Raw genomic sequence first — 22,379 nt, 5'->3', positions numbered from 1 at the left:
TACATGAATGAATGTGCCTATGGTTGCTTTTGCACCACAACAGTGGAGCAGAGGAGTTGAAACAAAGACTTTATGGTGCACAAAGTAAAAATTATTTACAGAACAAGTTGCTGACCCCTGCTCTAGAGCAATGACATATTATGGAAAATAAGAATTATTTTAATAAATATTTAGTGAGTAAATTTAGTGTAGTCAATTATTTTTATTCAACATTACTTCATGATAAAAAATGAAAGCATGAAATTTTATATTTTGGGGGGAGATTTGGCCTGTTTTAGATACATGTGTACTTCCTTCCATACAGCAACAATCTAAGGCACTACAAATAACTATTAAAAGGGGAAAAAAGCCAGTGAAATGAATGGAAAATAGTTCTCTTCAGCCTAAGACTGAATAATTAAAAACATTCAAGAAGAAGAGAAAAAAGAGTTATTGAAACAGGGCAATGTTTCAGTCCACTGGTTCTCAACTGGAGACATGCTTCAGAATTATTTGTGGACCTTTTAAAAAGCGATTCTACTCAAATGATACAGTCAGCCTGACTTCACCTGGGAAGCTGAGACAGACAGGCAACGGGGTCCATGAGCCACGCCATCAGGAGTGAGTGCGTGGGGCCTCACCCCGCTCCCGCCTTAAAAAATGCAGTGTCTCTCAGAATCACATGTGAAAGTCAAAATTTTAAATACACAAATAAAAACCAAGAAAATGACAACTAAAGACCCAAAAATCAAAACACAAAATCACACAAACCAAAAAACCGCACTCCATTCCACATCAGCATGAAGGTTGCCCAAAGATGGGAAGAGTAATTCCAAACAAGGTAAAAATGACAGAACAAAATGGGGGGAAAAAAAACAAGAGATGCTAACATGTGAAAATGAAACATGTACTCTAGAATTCTAATGAACTAAGACACGCTCAAGTCAGGAGGAAGCTGGGGCTCCATCAGTGCAGGTGCCCACGGTCCCAGAGGGAAACCACACCTGTGACACGCCTGTCTGGGCCGCCGGCTGCCCCATGCCCACACTGTTCACACTCATCGCCCCGCCGGAGGACGGGAACTGGCTCTGCGGCAGGAACTGGCTCTGTGCAGGCGCCTGGGCCATCATGTTACCGGCGTGCGCACCCATCATGTTTGGAGGCTGAGGCACCCGGGAAGGAGAAACGGCCATCTAAAAGACAGTACACACCTTTGAGAGTTCAGAACACAAGGTCCAGCGCCTTCAAGATAAACTAGAAAAGACAGAAATCCTCAAATCCTCCCTCCCTTTCAGGAAGAGAACCACCACTTGCTCAGGCCTTCTGGCTCCCAGGCACCTTGCTCTCCTGCAAGTTCTCTGATGAGCCAGCTTCCAATGGTCTTTTGAATAGAAATCAGTAGCATGCTATAATTTAAAGGTCAAAACACGCCTTGTTTGAGTTCTCTGCATGTTTAGAAAGCCTGAGGAGGTAAGTTCCAGGAGTCAACAGATACTGACAAGTCTCTCTTGGCTGCATATCTGAGGCTGCCTACTTGATCCTCAGAACTCCATCTTCTCACAAAGTCACAAGTTCCTATGAGTTTGTCATTCCAATAAGGGTAAGTATGGTCAAATAATTCTCACTGTAGTAATGAAGACTGAGAGAGAGGGAGGGAGGAAGGGAGAGAGAGAGAGAGAGAGAGGCAGTAAAGAAAGCATAGCCCGAATCCAAAGGAACAAGTGCCATAGGGTTCTCAGACCACCCATGACCTCACGGCTTAGAGCATTACCTGGATTCGAGCAAGGCCTTCTCTGCCCCGCCGAGGCACTTACCCCTGGGACGGAGCCCATGCTGCTCATCGGGACAGAGTGGTTCATAGGGGACGCTGCGCGCGGGCCCATGGGAGCTTGTGGCAACTGTACATTCCCCAAGGACATTGGGGTAAATGAATTCATCCCTGTAAATGTACCCACAATGGTTCATTAGGAAAAGCTCCCACAGGAAAAGAGAATTATAACTCGTCAAATAAACTCTAAGCAATGAAGGACAGAACACATACAACTGAAAGGAAATCACCAGGTAAGTGCCAGACTTCTTATCCAGGAAATAAGCACTGACTCGGTTGTGGTGAGGGAGGTATGGTGGAGCAGGGATGAGGGAGCAGGAGGAGATGAAGGGAGAAAGTCAGGGGAAGCGCCGCCACCACGCCCAGGGGCAGCACTGAGCAGTGAGACGACAGCACTCCAACAGAAGCGGCCCAGCAGCCACGGGGATGAAGAGGCGCTGGGCAGGCACTCCCAGGCACCGTCCAGCCTGCCCCCTACACCCCTGGAGCACCTGGCTCCTTCTCCTCTCCTGCAGGAAGCCAGTTAGTTCATCAGCTCGTCGGGAGAGCTTCCACTGATTCTTAGTTCTAGGATAAGACTCAAGACATGGTCTCCATTTCGTAAGCATGGAAGCGTTTACAAGAGCCCGCGGGCTGGCATGGCACTTCTCAATCTCAGCCTCCTCCCCAGACTGGCAAGATCTCACTTTTAAGGCCACTTTCATCCTCCTTGTGGTGCCCGCCATCTACAGGGGTGTCACACCATGACACGTCCAGACACAACACTCTGTGGACTCTGTGCTCTGCATAAAGGCCCATTCGAGAAACTCTTGGGACCGACACTGGGATCTAGCGGGACTGGTAGGGCTGCAAGAGGGTCTCAAAGGGCATGCGTCCCCTTAGCACTACCTTCAATGACACCTACAAAAGTCACCCTAAAAAAGAGCCAACATAGGCCCAGGAGGAGCTTCCAGGAAGTCTGTAATAAAAAAAAATTTTCCTCTCTCCTTGAGGATATTGTTAACTAAATACAAAAAGGATATACTGAAAAACAGCACCATCAAGTCTCTCTTCACACAGACCCAGGTAGGCTGCTCGGGGAGGCACAGGAGGGCTCACTGTCAGGTGCCCCCGTCAGTATTCTGCTCAGCAGCTCTCTCAGCAGACCCGGGGCCAGCAGAGCCTCGGCTCCTCGGCTCAGGCTCGCTGCCTCTGACCTCCTGATCCCTTCCTCCCCTCTATCTGGTCCATGAAAACAAGTCCCTGGAAAGTTTCCTTATAACATCAGTTTATTTACCATGTCTTTTCCAGCATGCAGTAGATTGCCACAACATTCACAAGGACTTCTTCCCCCCTCTATTCTACACACGGCGGCAAGGCCTTGCTCTGGAATCTTATGGATAATGCCACCACTTTATTTCATAATCTGTAGAAACACTCTACTGTTCAAGTCTCAATTTGACAAGCGCTTGGAGACGCCCCTCCCCCTAAACTCAAATGACTGCTTCAACCAACAAAAAACATCAAATTTCAACTGGAGAAAAGAACCTCCAGAAGCTGGTCGCAGCACCCCAGCCTGATGTGGACTCGAGTACAAACTCTGTTCAGGCTACACGCTGCCAGGCTTGGCTGCTCGTGCTCCCAGGGCCCAGAGCAGCAGCCGCACATGCCCCCCTCCCCCTCCTGTGGGGTTCCCTGGCCTAGGACCGGCTCAATGCTCTCCTTAGGGGCACTCAGACATGTTTCCTTCCACCATCTCCAGCGTTTTGTTTGCAGACTCTTCCAAAGAGTCATGTCCCATCTGCCCCTTAAGTTTGGAGGGGTGGGGAGGGGAGCCTGAATCCTACTTCTGACCTCCTTAGAGAGCTTTCCTATGATCTCCTAACCTCCAAAACACAGCAGATATTCACACTGCCTGGGGGACTGAATTCTACTCATCTGCAAAAAGGAATGGAAGGAATCAGGGGCTATAAAGAAGTACAGAGGGGAAGAAAACACCAGTAAACTTGGTAACTGTTGGATGTTAAAGCAAAATATGATTCACAATAATATTTAGATACCTTGAGAAACCTGCATGCGATTCACTGGCAGGGGCATGGGCCCATCTATAACAGCAGAAAAAAAACTGGTTATTTAAGAAAATTCTTCACTTAGAAATAGGAATTTTATCTTGAGAACTTCAAACTTAAAGGGAAAACCAGTCAATAGATCTAACAGCTCTGAGCGTGCATTCTACTGCCAGCACACCCCTTAAAGGGCCTCTCCATGGGAGAGTCTCAATGTCCAAACACAGGCCAATGCCGAAGGTCACAACCACTGCCACACATTTTCCAGAGTGCAGGATTCCTGAGAAATAATTCTGTGTGCTTAGAAGTACACTCCCAACACAGAAGGAAACAGAAGTAAGCAGCCTAAAGGCAGGCGGAGGAAATGAGCCCTTACTTGGAGGTCTCACAGTTTGTGCCTGTGGAATCCCGGGAGGCTGTGTCGCAGGGGTCGGTAAGGCTGGCTGGTTACCCAAGATGCCTTGTTTGTGTAAACGTGATCTCCGTTTTTCTTCTAGTTCTTTCTGTATCTTGTAGATTTTCTCTGCTAATAAGTGATAGTATTCATCCTGAAAAGCAGTAACATTCACTATTAGATAGCCAAAATTGTAAAAAAAAAAAAAAGATCTGTTTTGCACGTTCTAACACACTAATACACTTCTAAATTACATACACGGGCAAAGATAAGTATTCAGCACTTCTGATAAATCAAAGGTCCAAATTCTCACTGAACTCCTAGTGATATTACAGGCTTGTTTATGACAGTAGGTACAGTACTACATGCATGTTTCATTTCATTCCACAGTTGAACCTCTTAGATGTTCATTGATACTAGCAATAACAGTGCAAGCATGATAAACAATCATGCCCACTTGTGGATTAAATATAATTTTATATGCCTTATTTACCACTGCAGTGGTCACATTCGTAATTAGCCTCCCTGGTCAGCTTCCACAAGGTAATGAGTCTACCCAACTAACAGGTTTCCCCCTTTCCAGACAATCGGCCAGACAGGTGCAGTTTTATCTGCCATAGGTGGTGCGCAGGCTGGAACACACGTGGCAACCTACCCTGCTGTTGGCAGACTCATACATGTCCCCTTCCACTTTCTTAGCATAGGCCACCAGGTTCTCCATGCGGCGGTCCTTCAGGGCTGCAGGGTCAGGTGTTGGGAAGATGGCTTGGACACTGAAAGGACCATATTCAATCAACCTACTTTCAATACATCAGTATCTTGCTATGTTACTATAACAGCAGGAAAAAAACTGGTTATTTAAAAAAATTCTTCATTTAGAAATAAGGAATTTTATCTTGAGAACTTCATACTTAAAGGGAAAACCAGTCAATAGATCTAACAGCTCTGAGCGTGCATTATACTGCCAGCACACCCCTTAAAGGGCCTCTCCATGGGAAGAAACAGGATCATCTATCTATGGGCGCAATGCACCCTAGAGACAAACCCCCACTCTCTCAGTATATGAATAAACTGTGGTCACTCTCTGGAGATAACACTGACCTGTCAATTTATCCACAAGTCAAACACACACTATTATTTTGCTATTAGTGACAGTAAGTGCTGAGTCATCTCAAGACTAACATGATCTCAAATTCCTAATTTTTAATCTATTCATTATAAAAATATTTGATTAAAATGATGAAGAAAGAAAAAACCTCCAAGGGACTCAAGCTGATTAACTTCACCTTCAATTTAACTTAACTAGCATGAGAAAGATAACTGTTAACTTGCCCTATGTCACCTGACTGTGCAGTGTTACTGTCATGCCCCCTGTCCACATTTTCCCAAATCTCAGGGATCTCTACAACTGTAATCTTGAGCCATAAAATAAAGCAAAGCTTCTGAGCTAATCCCAGCCCCACCGTGCATTCAGAGCGGCCTGGCTGCACGTCACAGTTCACACCTCTCTGTAAGGTCAAGCCACAGATGCTCTGACACGGCCCCACCCTGGGATGCAGGGGCTAAGATTCTCTGGTCTGTCAGCAGTGTCTGACTCTCTAAACAAGCACACACCCTCCGCAGCTGCTAGGGTACCATCACCCAGGCCCAAGGGCCCAGTCAGGAATTACACCCGGCATCGACGAAACCGCAAAACTCTCATATTGACATGAGCCACAGAATGTTCTGGTCACGTGAATAACAGGTGAGGTGGGCACGTACAGTTTGTGCACTAGATGGCTCCGCAGGTCCTGAGTGACGTGTTCGTGCCAGCTCTTCCGGACGCCAGTGCTGGAAGGAGGGGCGGCTGTTGGTATGGTGCTGAGGGCGCCGATGCTCCCCGAGCTGGCGCTGTCATTCATCAGGGGGCTGAGGGAAAAACAGGAGCACTCACCATCTACTCGAGTATAGCCAGGGCACTTCATTTAAGTAAGGTTCTGCACCCCTACTTTTTATGGGACTTTTTCAAAGTTTAAGTCAGGAGAGCCAAGTGATGGATATATAACAAAACTGAGACCATGTTTAATCTTTTTGTTCTACAATTAACCTATTATCTGTTCTATAATGAAAGAAAGAAGGAAGGGAAGGAAGGAAGAAAAATAGCATTTCCCCTCCCCTGCCACTGCCCTGTTTAAACTATTTTCTCTGCCACACGCTTAGAAAGAATCACAGAGTTCTGTGTGATTCTCAGCCCATTTTCACGTGTGACTATCACTCAGATAGGAGCTGATTGAAACTTGGTCTTACTTTGTGGCCCCGAGGGAAGTTGGAAGAGCTGATTCTGAAATCAAGTTTGGCGGCTGCTGATCTGCTGTTATTCCTCCTGCTGGAATGTTCATTGGGTTATTTCCTTTAAAGACAGAAAGACATCAGCCAACTCCTAAATCCCACACTTCAGAGTTGTAATACCAGATAAACCAGTCACCACATAGGTAAGTGATTCTTATGAGTTATAATCAACACTTGGCAGGACTCTGGGTGTTACATTTTTTAATAGCAGTGATCAAGTTGTACAAATTCAGCTGCAGACTCCCTCTCACTATACCGTGTAACCCAAATAAGGCCAGCTGGTACGGCAATGTTCTCTATGGCTGCAGAAAGAACTAGAAATGATCCACTTGTAGCTTCAGATTCTGATTCTGGCTTCATTAATATCATGTCCTGAACAACTAAGCTGACCTGTTGCATATATTTGTGTCATCTTTTATTTTGTTTTTTATGTGTATCAGAAAAAAAAAAATCACAGAAATTAATTGCAGGTGAGAAACATAAAAGGTCAGCTTATCTACAGTACTTACTTTAAAGTAAGAAAAAGTGGAGACTCAGAGGTTAATGATCTTGTTACAAATCATACCATCAGTAGGAGTAGAGGTAGATTAGAAATCAGGTCTTAAGACCCCAATCCAGTGTCCTGGCCAGTAGGAGTTAGGTATGTATTAGGGTGGTTGTTTTCCAAAAACCAAAAAATGAATGTTTTTAGTAAGTCACTTTTAAGGTTAAAATACTTACTCTATGAGGAAAAGAACAAAACTGGCATAATAGCCTTAACTTGACTGATGTTAACTGCTTGGCTAAAGCCTAAGTTTTAAATGACTGTATAAATTTAAAGAAAAATATTAGGGAAACACCAAGCAGAGATGGCAAAAATTGTGGAGATATGTGAGCAAATGACCAACCAATGGCAAATGATGGGTTGGGATAACAACATGGAGAAGGCGGAGACAGGAGGGATTTTCTGAGACTCATACTAACCCCAGGTATCGGCTGGTCACCTCTGCTGTGGGTAGCCTGTAACCGAGATGTGCTTGAACTGGCAGACCACCTACAAGTTCTCCTACATGTACCAAATACATGGTCTACTGGGAGCCAATGCAAGTGGCACGATGGTATTCTGACATGTGAAATTTAGCATTCTGGGCCATACGAAACACCTTCCTCGAAAACTGTCCAGACAAAAGTGGCCCAGCAAAAAAATGCAGGTTCATTCGCAAGAGCTGTTCTTTGTAGAAGACCACATGGCTTCCTTGCACCCACACTTTAGCCCTTTTCCCTATAAGTGTTTTGTTTCAATCATTTAAAAGACACCATCCCTTTAATATATGTATGTTAATTTGAATTTAAAGTAAAAACAGTGACTACAAACAGTTGTGAGTTCTGGAAGACCTGACATTCCCATGGCTGCATTTAGATAAAGGAGATCTTGAGAGTTCACCTACCCAGGGGGTTGAGAGTCCTCATCTGCTGGTGAGTTTGAGGCTGTGCTGGTTGCTGGCCCGGAACCTGAGGCTGCAGCTGCGTTTGGGGCTGGTTCAGGTAGGGGAGCCCAAGAGCAGCGTAGGCTCGCTGCATGGAGCTGGGGTCTATGGGGTTCGGGTTACTCAAAGAAGTAGCATTTTGCTGGCCTGCGCCAACAGAGCCAAGTGTGTTTTGAATTCCACTAGCTGGAGACCCCAGGATGGCTACAAGAACAAACAGACAGACAGACAAAGAAGGTAAGTAAAAGGGAAAAGTTCACAAATTACATCTATTCTGCAAAACAGCAGCTGAGCAAAAGCTAAAGGAAGTTCAAGCTTCTCTCTTAGAAAGCAAGAGACCACAAAATCAGAGATCACTTAATAAGAAGCACTAGCATTAAATCTAGAGACTCGGAAAAGGTCAGTTCCAGGAGTGTCAGGGCAAACACATGACAGCGCCAAAGCGCTCTGCTTCTCTGGGGGTCATCAGCCACCACTGGGGTGAACTGAGGAACACCCCTTGGTCCTTCACTGCTCACCTGCAGTTACAGGATTAACAGAAGTAGCAGAAGTGATACCCAGCGGGTCAGTGTTGTTACTGATTAAGAAATCTATGACATAAAAAAATTGCAATTCATCAGAACTTAAAGCATACAATGACCACATTAACACCATGCCTTTCCTATGGCCTCCTGTGCAAGCAAGCATCATGCTGAGCTCTCTGACTACATAAAGCTGTTTAAGAAACATGGCACTTGATTGGCTGACTGATGTATTTGAAATTAATGGGTGGAACAAGGCATCACCTCAGTACCACTGATACTCAGGAACCACTCGGCCTCCTGGGGCCATCCTCAGCTCCCACTATCCGGCCTTCTGGTGGCCTGCAGGGTATTCCCTCCTGCTGCACCACCTACCCAGTCGATCCCAGAAACTAAAGGAAAACCTGTGCTGACAGAAACAACCCCATTCCAAAGGGCTGCAAGGTTAAAAGAGATGACCCCAAACTTGCACCTCCTTACCCGTTTCAAGTTCAAGTCATCTGACTGTCATCCATGCAAATGTCCTCATTTAGGGAGCACTTGACCATATGGCAGAACTTTTGGGTCACGCTATTTGTTTTCAGTCTTAAGAATTCCTTTCTTTCCAACTTTTGCAAACTTTACTCATGTTATAAATACCAACTTATAAAATCAACACTATAACATATGATCTTTATACATAAAACACTACCACAAAGCCTTTCTTTCAAATTCAGACCATTATGTGTAACAATATTCTCACATTAAATAATCAGTGCAACTGTAACATAAACAACTCAAATATCACAGTAGCTTAATTAAACTGAAATGTGTTAAAAAAAAAATCTTGGTATTTACACATTCCATACTATGAACTTTTCTAATAAGGATATTCAGATCTCAATCTCATTAATGCTCATTAGATAGGATTATACACACCAAGCACCTCATTATTATAAATGAAAAGCAATTCTCAAGGTACACTTAACAAGTGTGTAGCTGAAGTTAAGTCAGGTGTAATACCTTTAAAAGTATTTTTTCTAGTAGTTAACACTCCCTAAAACTTTATCCCCATCACATGCTAAATTTTCTAAAAGAACTATGACATGGAAAGGAAAATAGTAATGGTAGGATGATTTATTTTCCTATCACCTTATGGTATAAGAAAAAAAAGACCCAGACTGCATCTGATACACAAAGTGATCAACTGCGGAGAGGAATTTAAAGCAACAATTTTATCTCCCCTTTTCCAGGTGAAGTTGCAGCAGCTACGCTTTAATAATGTCTTCTTCCTACTATATTCCACCTTCGCCACACATTGGCCAACGCCATCCTTTTGGCCAGAATGTCCCACCTTAGAGCAAATGCCATTCCCAAGGCCAAGGCCACTTATGGGGCAGCCAGAGCCTCCTACAGAAGCTGCTGATAAAGTAACTTTTCTTTGTTAAAAATATACATTTTGTAAATGTAAATATTACTCTATTTTTTATTTTAAAAGCAAACAAACCTCTCAGAAGACAAGTAAGCATTCGGTACTGGACATTTCAAACAGTTCGGTGGCAAGGAACACAAAGTGCAAACAAATGAAAAGGCCTCTGACACTTAAGCCTGGCCCCACCTGAGCCCCAAAGCTGCCATGAGACGGCACGAATATTTCAGGGTCGAGGTGCACGGGCATCTCCCGGTGTGACGGCTGACTGAGAAGGGAGTTTTCAGGTACAAGTGATCACACACTGTTTTGCAAGCTCAAGATGCTGCCACTGCTCTGTGACCATTTTCCGGCTCTTGGGTGGTGAGGTGTTCCCGAGTCCCACAGTGCCTGCTGGTCTCTGCTCGTCTCTGGGCATCTACCTCAATCCTCACTCACTCCACAATCTGACAGCAGTCTGTGTTTATTTTTTTCTCAGTAAAACTGGGCTCAATTTGGAAGTCCAATGAACACTGACACAAATTAAATTCCAAAACTTTGTCAGAGTGGTAGGAGACACACCAGGAAGCAGGTAAAGCACCTACCATCTTGTCACTACTAAGATTTCTATGGAGAAAGTGGTGCTAGAATTTACTCAGACCTGCGCATCCCTCACAGAGTTAACCCCGGGCTAGCAGGCCTCACGTAGGCACCATGCGCACTGGGACGGCCTTCCTTTCCAGCCCCTTCTCGTGCGTGGCATAGAGCACGACCACAAAGCCAAAGGGCCTGGCCTCCGCCACCATTCATGACACACAAGCCCTCCAAACAGCTCAGGAGTGGCAACACTGTGCTACCCAGCAATTAGGAAAAAAGCTGTTCTATGAAGTACATCACACCAACGGCTGTTCAGTACTTAAAGCAGGGCAAACAAGCCCACAACTCTACCCCTCTGGACGCTTAGGTTTCACTGTGCCCTCTGCTTGCCACCCCAACCAGTCTGTCAAGAGACGTGCGTGAGAATCTCTGGAGAGCCCTCAAGTGAACAAGGGCCAGTTCAACGCCACTTTCTGAGCACCTAAGCAGGCTGCCCTGTGAGAGAAATTTTATGGAGGGAGATTTGGACTCAATATCATGAAGGAAGACATTTCAAACAATCAGAGATGCCTACAATTGGACAAATAGGAAGGCTAGGCAGTGAGCGCCAAGTCAGCAGAGGTATTCAAGCAACAGGCTAGAGGGCTGCTGCCTCAGACAGTTGATGGGCTCACACCGCAGCCCACCCCACGTCGAGGCAGCTGTGGGCAACGTGTGGGTTCAGTCTGGCTCCAGGACTAACCCTGTAGCACTCGGTTTGACAGTCCTTCTGGGATTCTGAGTTGGGAAACTCATGCTTTCCTCACAGAGTAACTGAGACCTTCTCCGGGGCCCCAGGACGGACACCAGCCCCTTGAGGCATCCAGGGCAGCACAGTCCAACCACTGATACACACATCAACCACCTGGAAACTTGTTAAAACGTGGATTCTAAAACAGGGGTCTGGGATGGGGCCCAAGCTTCTGCACTTCTAACAAGAACCTGGAAGTGCCTGTGCAGCTGCTCTGAGGGGCTGTACTGTGAGTGGAAGGAACTCACTGATGAGGGAAGAGGGGTGCAGACAGGAATTCAGTTATGTGCTCACACAGCTCCAGTCTTCTGTGCATCCTGTGCACTGAATTCACTGAAAGTCAGATGCAAAGACTAACATCAAGTATATACCCTGGAAAGTTCTAATTATTCACTAAAATCTGATTCTCTCTGTAAGAGTTGGATAGCTCAAGATCAGTGGTTACAGAATCTTTAGAAAAATCAAACAAAATCTCAACATGGGCCAAAAAGGTAACCAATGGTCTGGGTTTCACCTCAAGGACAATCAGTTTAGCTCCACAGGTAACTGGCAGCTTCTCTCAATAGGACGGCCATGAGAGAAGTCAGTGGGACGTGGGCACCAGGTAAGGCAGGCACCTATGGGAAGCCCTGCCTAGAAAGCACCACCGGCGGGGCAGAGGCCAGTCTCAGACTGTCCCAGGGGTCCTCACCAGCTGCCAGAAACAGTTCTTCCCTCCATCACCAGGCTGCTCGCACGGGGACCTCCGAGCCCATCAGACGCCGCCCTTGCTGGTAGGTCGGCTATGCAGATAGTGTTCCTGCCTCTGGAATGTTTACTCTGTCGCAGCTGTGCCCGGTGAGGTCCCACCCTGAGCACACTCTGAGCCCACCTTCCCCAACAGTCCACACCACTGACTGTCCCTACCTCAGTCCTTCAAGTAAAGATATGCTTGGTTGGTCATCGGCTCATTTTAAATGTATGTACTCTGACTCTGGGACCCAACTTTATGCTACTGAAGGCTCGGATTCACCTTTTCTTGGTGCTTGATCCACGTCTGCACACATGGTAAGCACAATGTGCTTTAGGAGGGGAGAACAACAAAGTTCACAAAAATGTTTCCCTGGAACTTTCTCGCTCTCCACATCAAACTCCTCTATACTCACCATATAGTTTAGAGTTCAAAGGACACACTCAGAGGTGACACCTAATTTGAGAAGCACTTAAGAAATTTTTAAATAGGTGCTTTCATTTCTTCTATGAAAAATTACCAAAACCTGGCATAGTCTAAATAGTCCCCGTGACTTTGTATTATAAAATCACCTTGGTAACACCTCACATTATGACTAGGAGAAAGAGTGTGGTTTACCACTTCAGAGAACATGCCCTGGATCAGTCATCACAACATTCAGGCAGTTATAAGGATGTTCAAAACAAAACAAAAAACCACATACATTTCTTTTTTCTTTTCTTAAAACAAAAACCACATAAGTGTTTCTTAAAAAGAGAAATCACGAAAGTTTAAAGCTGTCATGGTAACACATACTGAAAACAAAAGGTCCCAGAAAAGCCACACCCCCAGGTTAGAAGTTCAGAACGAAGTCCTAACTTCATTCATTCAGGGAATCAGTGTTTTGGCACTTAACAAGTCTACTACTGAAACGTGTCCTCAAACGCAAGAAATTGCAACCATCATGATATTCTAGTTAAAGAAAAAGTTTTACACTAACTGGGAGGAAAAACAGGCAGCATTCCACTACAACTACCAACCCAAATAATGGTTCTGGAGACCCAGACTCCAAGAACTTCACTTTGAATGACATGTCCTGGAAAACTGTGTATTAATTCAAAATCTAGTTAATCAGCGAATAGTTTAACTGATTTAGGAAAGTGGCTGTTCAAGGAAATCTGGCATGACTCCTGCAGCGAAGGAAGCCAACAGGCACACGGCCCCAGAACGGCTCACTATGTGCTATGATGCTGTGCTTAGGGTCCTCTCACCAGGGAGCGGAGCTGGCCCAGCAGGGGATGAGAGGCGGGCCGGCCCCAGGCTCTGCTCCCGGGCACTCTTAGGAACGATCCGCTTTTCCACCTCCCCCGCACCCTGAGACTTCCAGAAAGAAAAGCAGCAGGTTCTCCAGGCAGCAGCCAGGTCTTGAGGACGATGATCAAGAAGAACGAGAGCGATGAACACATAACCCCAAACAAAGGAGGGTGGCAAGACGGAGGAAGAGGAGGAAGAAGGGGAAGACCGTGTGTGCTGGGAGGCGCGAGGGGCAGCACGGGATCGAAGGGTGAGTCCCTTCTCTCCAAACGGAGGGACACACCCAAAGGCCAAAGCTGTGCCTCTGAAATGACAGGGAAGGCCTTAAAATTGGGAAGAGATGGGCATCCTTCCATTGCTCTGATTCCTACAGACAGCGGGGAGCTGCAGAGCCACACACAGGCCTCCTATGCGGGACCACCGCCTAACTGCTCGGTTCGGGGCTGCACAGACGACTCTAAAGACAACACAACAATGGCAGCAATCAGGATGCAGCCAGTCCTGGGACAGACTCTCAATCTGTGCTGAATTAACTGTTAGTTACACAGAAAGGTCTGGGAACTGCATCTCCACAGGAGGGAAACCCTCCCACTGTCTACCCGTGGCAGTTCATGCTCACCCAGGCAGACCCGCTCTTCTACAGCACGGAGTCCTCACAAGTCACTCTAGGATGAGGGGTTTCCCGTGCCTGAAGAAGTGTCCCCCTTGCTTCCCCCGCCTCCCAAAGTCACTGCCACTACTGTGACATGACATTCAAACCCTCAGATACTGAGTATCTGTCAAGATACAGAAGAGTCCTCCTGCTGGCCCCTGCGCTCCACGCTGCTGGCTGCAGTGCACATGTGCAGGGGGGGAATAAGACTCCCACCCTGATGTCTGCTGCACACACCGTGCACCATGTCCTCGCTAAGCCTAGCTCTGCTCTCCTGTCCCTGTGCCTCCACCTCGCGTCTCTGCTTGCCATTGTACTCTGTGGTTGTAATTTCTCCCTGCTTCCTACCTACTCTTCTGTATTCTCTTTACAAATAGCTTATTTTCTCATCTCCAAGCTTCTCTACCCCCAGTGCTCACTTACTTTGTTGGTTTCGCTTGTCACTGGCATTTTTCAAAGGGAGGCAAACAGGACAGTCATGTCGTGTGCAGTTCTTCCAATGAGAGATGATTTGTCGTGAAGATGCACAATGGGCAACTATGACCAGAAAAACAACGAGATGTTATTTTTCTATCCAAATCGTCACACTTTCAATCACACCTAAATTATAATGCCAGATTCCACAAGAAAATGGTAACAAGTGTAACCATAACACAGTATACACAGTCCTCAACTTACAAACAGGCTGTTTCCAAAAGGTTTGTAAGTCGACTGTTGGGAATTCCAAACAAAAACTTCCTATAGAAGCAATGTTATGAATGATGGTGATTACGGTCAGCCCACAAAACAAAAACAAAACAAAATAAAAACTATTTGATCTGAAATACTGAACAACTGGAATGAAAGGTAGTAATTCTGTAATGTCACTATTTAAAATAAAATTTTACCTTGAGGAGAAATACAGAGAGAAGCAAATGAGAAGTCTGTACAGATTCAGAAAGGGACCCCAACTCTTTTCAAAGCACTCGAGAGGCCAGTGAGATCTAATGGCCTTCATCTTCGCTTATGTACTAAGGTGCTCTGATTCCTTCTAAAGCCCTCGCATGATCCTCCCCTGCTTCTCCATCAGGGTCAGGGTTGTGCTCAGGACTCACAAATGTCAGAGAGGGAGAGAGGAAGACAAGAGAGAGTGTTCCTCCGGTTTAGGAGCCCAAGGAAGAAGAGAAGGAAAGAGGAGATTACAGGAAAGTACGGTTGTTGGTAAGAAACACTTTCTTCAGCAGAACTGAGGTGTCTGCCACAGAAGAGGGGAAAGGCGGCACACGATGTGCCCGATTCACCCCTCCTCGAGCGGGAGGAAGGCAGCGGCAGGGATGATATGGGGCGCGCAGTTCCCAGGTCCTGGACAGTCACCCAGGACAACCTCGCTGGGACCCGTCAGCCCCAAGATGAGATGGTGGAGAGGCAGGGCAGTGCGCTGAGCACAGGGAACAACTGCAAGATGGACGCTGGAGGGCGAGGGAAGAACGTGTGCGTGTCTGCAGATGCGACGTTGCCCAAAGAATGCTGCTGTATCCAGAGATTTTACGAAGAAGACGGAGCTTAGAAAGTGACAAACGTCCCCCGAGGCGCGAGGAGAAGAACGAAAGGGGGCACAGCCTCGCCCAGCGGGGCTCCTGGAGTATCACACCTCATCGCCTCTCTTGGGAGGCTAAGCAGTCCGCGGGCACCGAAGTGGCCGGTGTGTGGGGACGGAGGCCACGGGAACCTGATTAACAAGGGAGCTGCCTACGGACATGAAGACAACTTCATCCTAAGCCTCCAGGACCTCAGAAAATGGCACTTACCTTGACAGGCTTTCCCAGCCTGACAATGTGTCATGTGATTCAAAACATTTTTCATGGTTCGACAGTGTGGGAGCGAGCAGGCCCGAACCTCTCCATTTGCTTGTTCTCGTCTCTGACATTTATGGGCGTGAAGCAGTAGAACCAGCTGCTGCTGTATCAGTTTGCGTTTTTCAGGATCTGCAGTGGGGCCCGTTGCAATTGCTTGTGTGGGTACAATTCCCACTGACGTTTGCATCTGAGACTAAAATTAAACAAATTAATACAAATATTTTAATAAGCTTTTAGAGTTGTGTTTCATGTGCATTTATTATTTTTCAAACTAGTGTTAAAGCTGCTGGAGAGGACTGGCCACAGAAAGAAGGCGGCTGGTGTGGGTCTCTTAACTCCTCAGGGACTAAGCAAGACCCAGGGGCACAGCAATCAGCCAGCCTGCACCAGGGCTGAGGACTGTCCCCTTGGGCGCGACCATCTCGGAGCAACAGGACGGTCCTTCTTCGTGACTGCAGGAATCGCCGAGCAGCTTACTCTACAATACACCCAAGTGCGGGAAAGGCTGCGGGAAAGGCTGTGGTTGTTATATCAGCTTGATCATACGGAAGTGTTATTTTTGTAGGCCCAAATGGCCAACATTGGCAATTCCACATGGTTCAACCTAATTAGACTGTCAAGGCTTGACCAGTTTCAATTCACTGCAAATACCTGACGCAGGGAAGAATCGGAGCCACCCTGTAGATGACATCATCTTGTGACCAGCAGGACAACACCTGCAGCATTCACTCTCTCTCCTAAAGAAGAGTATGTCACTCATCCTTAACGTGGCCGTACAGTACAACTGTCAATACTTATGAAATGCCTTGCCTTCCGTTAAAATTTCCACTCAGAGATCTGACAATAATTTTTTCAAAAGTATCTGATGATCTGCTAAAGACGTACAAATAAAGTTTAGTTGCTTTCATGCTTTTCAAATGACAAACCAGACTGATGATTCCTCTTATCTGCAAAGAAAATGGAGAAGAAAATGGAGAAGGTGACCTGTGGAGTCTTATCTTCACAAACTACCAATATTCTTCAGACAAACTTTACTAAAGAAACTTAAGAAATAAGAGAAATGTCATGTTCTTCATATATAATAATGTTAATTCATAGTCTAGGGATTTCTTATCTTTTCTAATGCTCTGACACGGCTATTCCCAGTGTGATTTTACAACACTCGCTGCCTCCCCTAAACTACACCACCACTCTGACTTTAAATTAAGAATCAAAACTATCTATTTGCAATTAGGAGGGGGAAAGCTATGAAAATACTTCTTAATGAATCAAACTTCATTTAAAAAAAGTTAGAGGGCTTTTTGTTTCAGTTTCTCTTTATAAGAGCTCAGTAAAGTAGTGTGTAGAAAAGCTGCTCAGCTTCTCCACCCCAAAGTGTGACTCCTGGGAGCCTAGCTACAGCTGAAGCAAAAGCAAAGTCCTACCTACGAGGCAGAGCATCCTGCCTGGAGAAGTACTTAACTCCTGTAGGAGAACAGACGCTTTTCCTCATGCTTATGTTTTCCTATTATAAAAGTAATATACGCATGCTACAGAAAATTTGGAAAGCAACTGAACAACTAATAATTAGCACCTGAATTCCACTATCTTGGAGTCCACCACTGAAGTGTTTGTTAAGTTTTTCTCTTTCTAATCTTTTTTTCTATATACGTGCATATGAATGAGCCGTGCATATTATGATAGAATAACCTTCTATCATATGCGCGCACACACACACACACACACACACACACACACACACACACACACACACACACACACACATATTTGGCTTGCATTTACTCCAGGTTCTGTCCCATACCGTTAGGCTGTCTCCTACAGTATGACAGCAGGGCAATGAGCATATGGCTATACATTTATTTTTCCAAAATCTCTCTACTGGGCATAAACTGCACACACCCCACACACCCCTTTCCCTTGCCACTTAAAATCAAGTTTCAGTAAGCAGCCTTCAACGCTGTCAGTATCAATGTCAAACATGTCCTGCTCGATCAGCTTATTCCTGTGGACTAGGAAGTCCAACCAGAAGTCAACAGGGATGGATATGGGAGAATGTGAGAAATGCAAGATGACCTTTGTTTAGATCTCTTTTGAACTTATGAAAATTTCAAACACACAGAAAAGGAGAGAGGAAAGGATACCATTATCATGCCTAACAAAATGAACAATTCTTTAACATCTGCTAATACCTAGTCCATATATAAATTTCTCTAATTGTCCAAAAAGCGTCTTTCAGAGCTAGATGTCACAAATCAGGACTGAATTAAGACCCACATCCTCCATTTGGTTTTTGTTTTTAAGGCTCTTCATCTACTGCTAACTGCTTTTTCACGACATTGCCTTGTTGAAGAGACCATTCCAGTTGTCTTCTTGCTGTTTCTGAAAATACAGAAATGCTATACACAAAAAAATAAATCATATAAAAGTGAGGTAAAAATCCTAACCTTACAATTAAATTATAAACAGATTGCTTTTACGTTACTAAAAAATTAACACACTGTTTCTCATTTAGGATGTTCTTAATAGCATCTTTTGAACTATACTCAACCATATGTCAACACTTCAACATACAGAAATAGTGTGGTTGGAAACTATGAGGCACATTCAAAACTTGGTCCATTATTTGTCTATGTGTAGCTCTACACACTGTTGACATGTGTCTCAAAAGCAAACTGGAGTATGAAGCTGAGTGAACAGCAAGATGGAACAGAAGACAGGTCTCACGTCTCGGTGCCTGGCCCCTCCCCGTACAGCTGTACCCTCAGACAGGGCCAGCCCTGTCTGCAAAGCCCTTACAGACCCTGGGTGCCCAGCAACTCCTCTCTCGGGTTGGTGCTCAATGAGATCAAAGACTTGCATGAACTGTAAGTGGCCTGAAATCTATGCCAGAAGCATCCTCTGGACTCTTAGCAATTTCCTGTTCAGCCCCCAGGCAGGCACTGAGAATGGAGGGCAAGTGCCTTGACCAGAAATGCCCTTTTAACATATGGAACAAAAATGGGAATGTTGTAAATTCCCCAAGAAGTAGTGTATAAATCTTATCTAATATTACTTTTGCAATAGCCAAGAAATATTCAAAAAACAGTAAGCTGAAAGAGGGGAATCTATCTTGCCAGATATCAGAACTATAAACCTATAGATTTCTTAATCTAAGTCTAGAAAAAGACACATGTACATGTGAAATTATTGTATCATAAAGGTGGTGGTTCAAATTGGAGGGCAGGGCCGATTATCTTTGATCCCTGTATTGCCTTAAATATAAAAATAAATTCCAGATAAATTAAAGCAAATAAAAACAGACTAATGATAAAAGTACTAGAAAAAAATAAAGAATAGTTTTAGAATGAAGGTAAGAAAAACTTAACATAAAGATATAAGAGTAAAGTTTAAAAAGTGAAAAGCTGAAGGAAAAATGGTTTTTGAGAAGTGGAAATAGTGAGTCAAAAAACAGGCCAATTCTTTCTGTAACATCTTCCTATGTTGACAGGTAGAAACTGTACTAAGTGGGGGTGAGGATTTAATAATATGGACAACTGTTGAACCACTGTGTTCAATATTTGAAACCAATATAAGATTGCATATCAGTGATACTTCAATTAAATATATTAATTTTAAAAAAGGCCTATTCTTAAAGCTCCTGATAGATGTTGCCAAATCATTATCCCAAAAGGTTGTAACACTTATTATTACATAAGGAACTCTTAGAAAAGGAAAAAGAAAAAGAAAAAGAAAAAGAAAAAGAAAAAGAAAAAAACACTACTCTGCTAAAAAGTTTAGACAAAAAAATGTACAGACACCTCACAAAAGAAATACAAATAAAATAGAAACTGTTCTATACTGCAGTGCCAAGAGGACTCCGTGGAGGAGGAACAGTCTTCCCGACCAACAGCGATGAAAAGGGTAGGTGACCGACGTCCACACACCAAGAGAATGAAGGTGGACCCTTCTTCGCACCGTTCTAAATATTAACTCAAGATGAATCAAAGACCCAGATGTGAGAGCTAGAACTATAAATCTCTTAGAAAAACCACAGGAATAAACCTTCATGACCTTGAATTAGGCAATGGATTCTCAGATATGTCACCAAAAGCACAAAAAAAACCAATAAACTGGACCTCATTAAAGTTAAAAACTATTACATTTCAACAGGAGAGCACTGAGAAAGTGAAAGACAACACAAAGGAGAAAAGATCTACAAATCATAGATGTAATAACGGGCATGCAAAGAACTCTTATAGCTCAATGACAAAAAGACGACCTAATTAAAAAATGGGCAAAGGATCTGAACTTTTCCCAAAGACAACATACAAATGGTCAATAGACACATGAAAAGATGTTCGACACCATCACCGGTTAGGGAAAGGCAAATCAGAACCACAAGACACATTTCACACCCACCAGGGTGGCTACAATTAAAGAACCGGTGGAAAACACGTATTGGTGAGCACGTGGAAGACCTGGAGCCCTCAACTGGAGCCCTCATACACTACTGGCGGAATATCACAAGGTGCCACCACTTTGGAAAACGGTCTGATAGCTCCTCAAAAAGTTAAACCTAGAGTCACCATATGACCCAGCAACTTCCCTCCTGATTATATGCCCAAGAGAATGAAAACGTGTGCAGAGATGTTCGTAGCAGTTTGTTGTTCATAAGAGCCAAAAAGCAGAAACAAATCAAATGCCCATCAACAGACGAATGGAAAAAAAAAAGTGATCTATCCAAAGTGGGGTATTATTTCACCATAAAAAAAGAACTATGGACACCTGCTACATCACGGATGACCTTCGAAAGCTTGATGCTCAGTGAAAAAAGCCAGTCACAGAGGACCACATTCATGTAATTCCAGTTCTATGAAACAACCACAAAGTGAATCCATAGGGACAGAAAACAGATCGGTGGCTGCTTCGGCTGAGGGTCCAGGGAAGTGAGGAGTAACCGCTGACAGCACAGGGTTTCTTTGTGGTGTGATGAAGATGCTCTGACCTTGAGGGTGGTAGTGGTTGCACAATATACTGAATACACTGAACTGCGTGTTTTAAAGGGGGAAATTGGACGGTGTGAGAATTTTATCTCAACGAAGCTGTTTTTAAAAAGTTATTTCTCACTCATCATCAAAAAATGATGAAATTAAAATAGAGACACTTTTGGGTACCAATATGACCAAGATAAAAAAAATTACTGCTGAGGGTGTAAATAAACAGTAATTCTCAACTCCTTTAGTGATAATGCAAGTTGGTGTGTCTCTGGGAAGCAACATGCATCAGAAAGAAAAACGTGCATTTCTTTTGATCCTTATAATTTGATTTGGAAGTACATGGACTAGTGAGCGCACACCCGATTCAGTTAATGAAATGGGAAAACTCCTAAATGTCTGTCAGAGGTGGACTAAGTTGACAAATTACGGCTCCAGACCATAACGTGCAGCCATGAAAAACAAGGCAGCCCTCAAGCAACCCAAGTCAAGTCAATGTGGGGAAGAACAGCCTGCCTAACCCTACACAAATGCTTGACCCACAAACATGTGTGAGATGACAGAATGACTGCTATGTGAGGCTGACGATAATAATGTAGACCTTTATGCTTTCAATGAAAAGCTGTCTATGACATGGTATTTGTCTTTCACTACCCGGCCCATTTCACTGAGCATAATGCCCTCTAGGTCCATCCATGTTGTCCCACATGGCAGGATTTCTTTCTTTTATAAGGCTGAATAGTATTCCATTGTGCATTTATACCACCTCTTCTTTATCCATTCATCTATTGATGGACATTTTGGTTACTTCCATATCTTGGCTATTGTAAGTAATTCGGCAATAAACATAGGAGTGCATACATGTTTTTGAATCAAGGATTTTGTTTTTTTTGGGTAAACTTCTACAAGTAGAATTACTGGGTCATATGGTAAGCATCTACTATTTTTATAACCAAAAAACATTTCACTTTGGGGAAAAAGGAAACCAGAAGAATCAGTAGAAAACAACAAAAAATTAAATATAAAAATAAAATTGTAAAGGTACTTGAAGGTAATCAGATGAACAATTTTGAAATGCAAAGGTGGTAGAGGCCTTTGTTAAACAAAGCACCACCACCATAAAGCAGGGGTTCCTTACCAACCCCCAGTAAAACCTCTTCGAATACAGACTCCCCATTCCTCCCTCCCAGAGACCATGATTGACAAATCTGGGATGGAGCCAGAAGCATTTCTATTTGTTGAAGTTCCAGGGAGATGGGGGGAAGCGCTTTATTATTTTAAACTTTATATTTTTTCCAGATTTTCCAAAATGAACATGTATGTACTTTCACAATGAGAATAAAACAAAACACTGAAGAGAAAATGGCCCATTGGTGATTCGGATGCAGTGGCAGCCACGCCATAAAGGGAAAGCACCAGAGGCCAGACTACAGAATGTACAGTCTCTCTCCTTCACCACACTGCTGGGAAAAACATAAAGGGAATCAACAAAATAGGAAAAAGCACCTGAAACACACAAGGCAAAGCCACAGATATTATTCCTTCGCCTCCTCCTGGCCAG

At 44.3% G+C, this 22,379-nt stretch overlaps 1 protein-coding gene across 2 annotated transcripts in view; it reads right to left on the bottom strand.

Moving 5' to 3' along the window:
• The window catches only part of CREBBP (CREB binding protein), a 124,786-nt gene that overhangs the window by 35,458 nt on the left and 66,949 nt on the right, over window positions 1–22,379 (bottom strand). The window contains exons 4-13 of one of the 2 annotated variants that reach the window (XM_073214575.1): window positions 15,798–16,038; window positions 14,434–14,547; window positions 8,002–8,244; window positions 6,533–6,635; window positions 6,008–6,154; window positions 4,902–5,019; window positions 4,229–4,400; window positions 3,847–3,891; window positions 1,794–1,918; window positions 984–1,172 (exon numbers count right to left, since the gene is read on the bottom strand). In XM_073214575.1, the coding sequence (XP_073070676.1) occupies window positions 984–1,172; window positions 1,794–1,918; window positions 3,847–3,891; window positions 4,229–4,400; window positions 4,902–5,019; window positions 6,008–6,154; window positions 6,533–6,635; window positions 8,002–8,244; window positions 14,434–14,547; window positions 15,798–16,038 (1,497 nt within the window). The remainder of the gene's footprint in view (window positions 1–983; window positions 1,173–1,793; window positions 1,919–3,846; window positions 3,892–4,228; window positions 4,401–4,901; window positions 5,020–6,007; window positions 6,155–6,532; window positions 6,636–8,001; window positions 8,245–14,433; window positions 14,548–15,797; window positions 16,039–22,379) is intronic. The other variant, XM_073214576.1, reaches the window with a different exon arrangement.

Source organism: Manis javanica, chromosome 10 (assembly GCF_040802235.1).
Source record: "Manis javanica isolate MJ-LG chromosome 10, MJ_LKY, whole genome shotgun sequence".
Taxonomy (NCBI): Eukaryota; Metazoa; Chordata; class Mammalia; order Pholidota; family Manidae; genus Manis; species Manis javanica.
The sequence above is the reverse complement of the archived record's forward strand: the minus strand, read 5'-3'. Positions and strand labels throughout refer to the sequence as shown.